Genomic DNA, 6,000 nt, shown 5'->3' on the forward strand with positions numbered 1-6,000 from the left:
ACTAGCCAATTGCCTGTCAAGAATGACGGGAGGGACAACAGAGGTCTGTGTCCGGCCCCCATGCCCCCATTTTTCGGGTCTGGCCCTGCTCCCCCATCCCCCCCCACCCCTGAGTCCAGGCCCATTCCCCCCTGCCCCACACTTTGGGACTGGGCTCATTCCGCCCTCCCCCCACTTTGGGTCCAGCACGGCTTCCCTCCCACCCCCGCACCCCAGGTGCACCTGGCCTGTGTCCACCTGCCTCCCCTCCCCTCCCCTCCCCTCCCCTCCCCACTCCCCTGTCTCCCTCCCAGCTGTTGGCAGGACCTGGTGGTGGTGGCAGGGTGCTGTCGTCATGCCCTGCCTCCCACTCCCTTTCCTTTCACCCCCTGCCAGTTTTTGTCAGGGCCAGCAGTGGTGGAGCTGTGGTGGCACGCTCCTTGCCATCATGGCAAGTGGGGGCAGAGTCCCACGTCCAGCCCCGCTCCTGCTTCTTGTCCAGTCGGGGGAGGGTGTCAGCAGGCCTGCTCCCCCACCTTTGCCGCTTCAGAGCTGGGCCCGATTTCCACCCCCCTGCCCTTTCAGGGCTGTTGTCCGGGTGCGGCAGGTGGCTGGTAAATGACTCCAAATGAGCAAATCTCCCATTAAAGGCAGAGAGTAACAGTAGCATAACATGGGTGGGGTAACTAGTGCAGTAGCCCCAGGTGCTGCCTTGGAGACGGAGGCAGAAGAAGCCTGTCTCCATAGCTGTACAATTGCCATTGCCCCCATGTGTTGCAGCTGCCCCAGCTGCCTTGTTACCTCAGCTAAAAGATAAAAGGGAGCACATTTTTTACTCTTTCATTCAACGGTTTTATCCACAGTCCGTAACATGTAAAGTAATAAGCAATCTACTGCATGGCATACCAGATGAGTTAGTTCATCTGGATGTACTTTAGTGTGGCCTTTACCATTTGGTATCACTTTTGTTAATAATGCTAACTATAAAAGATACTTGTCCCTGAACAACCTGCCGGACAGTGGTGAAACAGTGGTCCATATTGGATTCTCTTCTGCAGCTTACCAGTTACTATGCAGTAACATGTCTTTTCCTCTTACAGCATTGATGATCGACCAGGGTTTTCTGCTGTTGAATCCAGACTACGCAACTACTATTATGACATTTCTCATTAACAGTATAAATTATATGGACTTATGTTTACTTTAGTTGATTGCAAGTTCTCTTCTGAGAAAATAAACAAGAGCCAACATTTTCAGCTGGTAAAAGTAGACCAACTTTGGGTGCTGGCAGCCTTCTTCACATGGTCAATGTTCAAAGCAAAGCCCTTCATTGTAGAATTGCCTTTGTTTGCTTTTTCTGTGGAATTTTGAAGCATAAAATATAATTGAAAAAGTAGATACTGCTGGTGTGTCTGGCAGAGACAGCATAACAGCACCTTAGAATTCTGCTAGAGTAAATTGGTTTTATATTATTTACATTTTTGTCATAACATTTTCATGTTTTGTCTTTCAGTTTTCTTCTCCTCATACATATATTTGAGTATAAAACCAGCATCCATCTTGATGCTACTTTTCTCAGTACTACACATCCCTAAGAATTGCTCCAAACTCCCCAAAAGTATAAATGGATATGTCTACACATGCTGATTTAAGATGCTTTAGCCCGATTTAAGGTTTATTAAGAGTATGGGTCTACAATGTGCCCCCTTAACGTGCCTTAAAAATGGGCAATTTTAGGCTATTCACGCCTAAATTTGATACCTACATAAAGCAGGTATCAAATTTAGACCCGAATAGCTAAATCACATTAGGAAACATGTAGACACACTAATGCACATTAACACAATGTGTGTCCATTGACTTGGGACTAATTTTAGCCCCAAGTCAGTCTGCACACCCGTACTAATGTGCATTATCACATGCACGTATAGACATGAGCCTAAATTGCCTTAATGCATATAAGGCAAATGCGCATTAAATTTAGGTTCACATAAAAGCACATGTAGACTGGCCCAATATGTGCTAAACATTTTATTCACTATAAAGGAAGGAATCTTTGACTGACACATTTGGATTCCTTAATTTATGAATTAATATTCTGTGTTTAGACCACAGAGATCCTTGCCAAAGGATCCTGTGCACCTCAACAGTAACGTCAGCAAAGAGGAGCCAAGAATTGTGAATTCCTACTATGTGGCAGTTCTAACATGCGTTACCCACTACCCACTCAACCTTTCACAGAAGCCCAGCTTCTCACATACCATATGGTGGTATTGAGGCTCCAAGGCACACGCCCTCCCAGAGACGGTGGGTTTCCTTGTCTAAGGTGATGCTGCTGGGTTTAACTTAATGTTCGTGCCTACATTCCCTTACAGGATAGCTCTGCACTGAGAGATCAATGGGAGCATCTCCTTTTCTGCCTTCACTCTCCTGCTTTGATGGCTTTTCCAGGTGCTAAGGCTCTCTGATGTCATTTGCCAAACAGTCACTGCGTCCTCTTTCAAATTTCCCTTTAAAACTTACACTTTCTGCACAGCCAATCCACCCAGTTTCCATTCCCAAAACTTGCTCAACTGTTTTATAACAAACAGGCTCAGTAAACATCATTACATCACAGGGCAACTCACAAGACATTTCCTATGCGCCCAGTTTTTCTCTTCCCACTGTTGCAGGAATCTGAGTACCCTCCTTTTACCTCAAGAGATTTCTCCTTATCATTTTTCCTTCCTCACAATGTCAGTGTTTATTCTGTTAGTACAGTTAGCGTCTATCAGATTGCAAGCTCCTTAGAAAACAGGTTTTGTCTTTCCATTTGTTTATGATGCACCATGAATACCTCTGGCACTATATAAATATAGTGACAATCATAATAGCAGCAAATAATGTAGCTCATCTCTCCTCCCTATTGTACTTTCATGATATTTTGTCAAATTGTAAGTATTCCAAGCTCCACAGGTTCCATTCTCAGCTCCCGCAAAAATCATGTTATTGATATTTCCATATATTATGTAGAATTGATACATATTTTATACCTTTGAAGATACGGGTTTTGAAAGACAATGAAGAATAATATGTAGAAATAGATATATTTATTTTGAATATTGTTTTACCATGAAATTAACTGAGGATTTTTAAAATTAAACTAATATTTTTCTCCTTGAGAAAGAAATTGAAAAAAAAGCACTGATGGTTACAGTGCCAAATTTTTAAATAATCTTTTAAGCTTGTTACTTGATGAAATATAGGAGATTGCTAAAGAAGTTAGGTTTCCATTGTAAAATATATTAGGTACTGAACATGTAAAGTTGATTTGTTTCTTTTATTAAATTAGAAATAAATGGCCTACATTTTCAGAAGTGACCAGTGATATGCAAAGTATTAGTTTTTGAGCACACAGCAACTTGATACAATAGATTGAACTGTGTTGAATATGGTCTAAATAGGGATTTATCTCATGACCCGGATTAGCTTTTGTGACCTGCTTTGTCCCTATGGGTTTATTACTTGTTTGCCCCTCCCAGCACTCCCCTTCCCTCCCGCCCTTCCCTGTCCTTCGCATTCAGAACTCTCTCTCTCTCTGATAGACTGCTATGTGCATGTCTTTTCACAGCATCTGATTAAATGAGCTCAGGCTCACAAAAGTTTGTGCAGCTCTGATTTCATCTGCCTTGTGCATCTGTACCCAGCTGACTTCAGACTAATACAGCTAACTACCTCTTTCTGCTCATGTTTAAAGATACTCACTTTAGATAGTCACTGGTCACTTCTGAGAATTGAGGCCCACTGTGATTAGTATAGAAGTTGTATCAGTATTGCTTGTTTTAAATATCCTACCTATACTTTTTTCTAGAAGTCCAGGTTGTCCAGAAGTAGATTTTGTTTCTATGTTTGATGTGGTTTTGAACATTACTGTTTTACACACACAATGGAGATTTTACATGCATAATAACCCACTTAGCCATAGAAATTAGCTTTAATCAAATATTACTGTTTTTTTGTATAAGTTCCTCCAGCAAGTGACACTGCTTGAACACTTTGGAAAATATGCCCCGAAGTTTAGAAAGTATGTGGCAAAAGCATGGCAATATTTCTCCCCCTTTTCATATTTTTAAAAGAAAAATGGCTTTTAGTTGACAATTAAAAACTTTGCTATCTTCTAATGCTTAGAGTGTGTGAATACACATGGTGTGACCTGAATGACTATATTATTCTATTGACATTAAAGGCTGTGTTTCGTAAAACGTTCACTGTGATGAGAATTCTTTAAAAAATGTAGTAGTGTGGTGCAGTTATATTGAATGTTATCTACAAGACCCAGGAGTATGTATCAATCAGAGGAAGAGGTGACTTAGTCACCAAGAGCCTTTCTCCTTCCCAGTGACCACATCTTCTGGCCTGGGGCAGCTTGGGTAGTTGCGCAGGGGACAATACAGCTATATCTTCATCATCTGAAGGTTTCCCTATAATTAATGAACCCTCAAGCAGTCAGGTATGAAGACTTTAGAGCTCCATTTTACTATTTATTCGCTTACCCTAAATACATTTGTATTATGTACATTTAAGTAATAAGACAATTGTCTTCACCTGTCATTAAATTTGTGGTACAGATTATGTGTGCACAAAATCTAACACCCAGGAAAAGAAAAAGCTGCAAGTGACTTGAATTGAATAATACAGGCCTTGAGTCAGCAAAGCCTTTAAACGCATGTTTAACTGTAAGACAGTCACCAAGTGACTTGCAGGATATAATCATTCAAATGGTTTTCTGTAAAGCATTAGAGATCATTCACCAGCTTTCTTAATTTATAGAGCAGTTATTTATATTCTGATTCCACTCACTCAGTTCCTTGCCTACTTCAAAAAGCAACAGTAATGCACTGAAATGTGAGATACAGCAAGTGAAGAGGGTTTTTTTAATCAGAGATCCAAAACTAAGCTTTTATGCATCATCTAAAATTATTACAGTTAGAGCTGGCAACCGGCATGAACTAACATATTTGGAAATGTCGGTTTTATTTTTAAACAGACAAGAATAATAGTGTCTCCGAGAAGGGTGCTGAGCCAGCTGTAAGAAACACATGTTGCCAGCAGATGGCAATGTTTGAATACACTTAATTTCATTAATGCTGCCTTTTGCTCTAAGTGCTTTACCTTATTTTATTTTCTGTAACTACTTTTACCTTTTTACTCCAGTAATTACCAGTAATTATTTAGCAAAAACCTGCCGAGTTATGAATGTCTTTAGCAAAATAAATTTAAATACATAATGATGCATTCTTGATTATGAATAATTATAAAATATTCCTGTTTCATTTATAATATTCAATTTCCACCTATGACAACAATTGAGCCTAGGCATCCTGGCTGAGAGATCTGCACTTTTTCAATATCCATCGAAGCTGCCGAGCCAGAGTGAGGGTGTCATGCTTTGCTGTGCCATTAAAATCATAACTCCTGTTCAGTTAAACTTTTTTATATCCAGCAGAGTATAAAAGTCCATGTACTTTTTAGCCTCCTGTAAATAAAGGAGGGTGACCATTTCCATGTTGTCATACAAGCAAGGGGATACAATTGTTTCTGATCCCAGCATGCAGCACAAAAGTGTGAATGCACAGAAAAATGCTGGTACACCTGTACACACATGCTGACATTAGACTCTCCTAAGACCTGGACTCCAGGTAAGGGCGCATGAGGCTCCCAGTGTCACTGACCAGCTTAGTGGTCAGTTGCCTGGTGATGGGGAACAGGAAAGCTGGCACTGGTGTGGAGGCTGCCCCTTTGCTTTGCAACAAATGGTCAAACATGCAGCAAGTAATTCAGGCCCAACGCCCTGCAGTTTTGCCAGTGGAGTTATTTTTGTAGATCTGTAAGTGCACCGAAATGGTTTTCTTTTACCTTTTGACTATTAGATCAAAATACTGCTGGCTTCAGCAGTATTCCTCCTCTGCAACAGTAAGACTGCTAGAGCTTCTAGTAGCTTTCTGAATGAAAAAAGGTCAAATAAATCTTTTCCCGTTGTGC

At 40.9% G+C, this 6,000-nt stretch overlaps 1 protein-coding gene across 3 annotated transcripts in view; it reads left to right on the plus strand.

Moving 5' to 3' along the window:
• Positions 1 to 4,220, plus strand: part of SYK (spleen associated tyrosine kinase) — a 76,203-nt gene extending 71,983 nt beyond the window's left edge. For all 3 annotated transcript variants that reach the window (XM_019478172.2, XM_014608740.3, XM_014608739.3), the window contains one exon: positions 1,080 to 4,220. In XM_019478172.2, the coding sequence (XP_019333717.1) occupies positions 1,080 to 1,152 (73 nt within the window). In that variant the 3' untranslated portion in view covers positions 1,153 to 4,220. The remainder of the gene's footprint in view (positions 1 to 1,079) is intronic.
• Positions 4,221 to 6,000: the final 1,780 nt, after the last annotated feature.

Source organism: Alligator mississippiensis, chromosome 3, assembly GCF_030867095.1.
Source record: "Alligator mississippiensis isolate rAllMis1 chromosome 3, rAllMis1, whole genome shotgun sequence".
NCBI lineage: Eukaryota > Metazoa > Chordata > Crocodylia > Alligatoridae > Alligator > Alligator mississippiensis.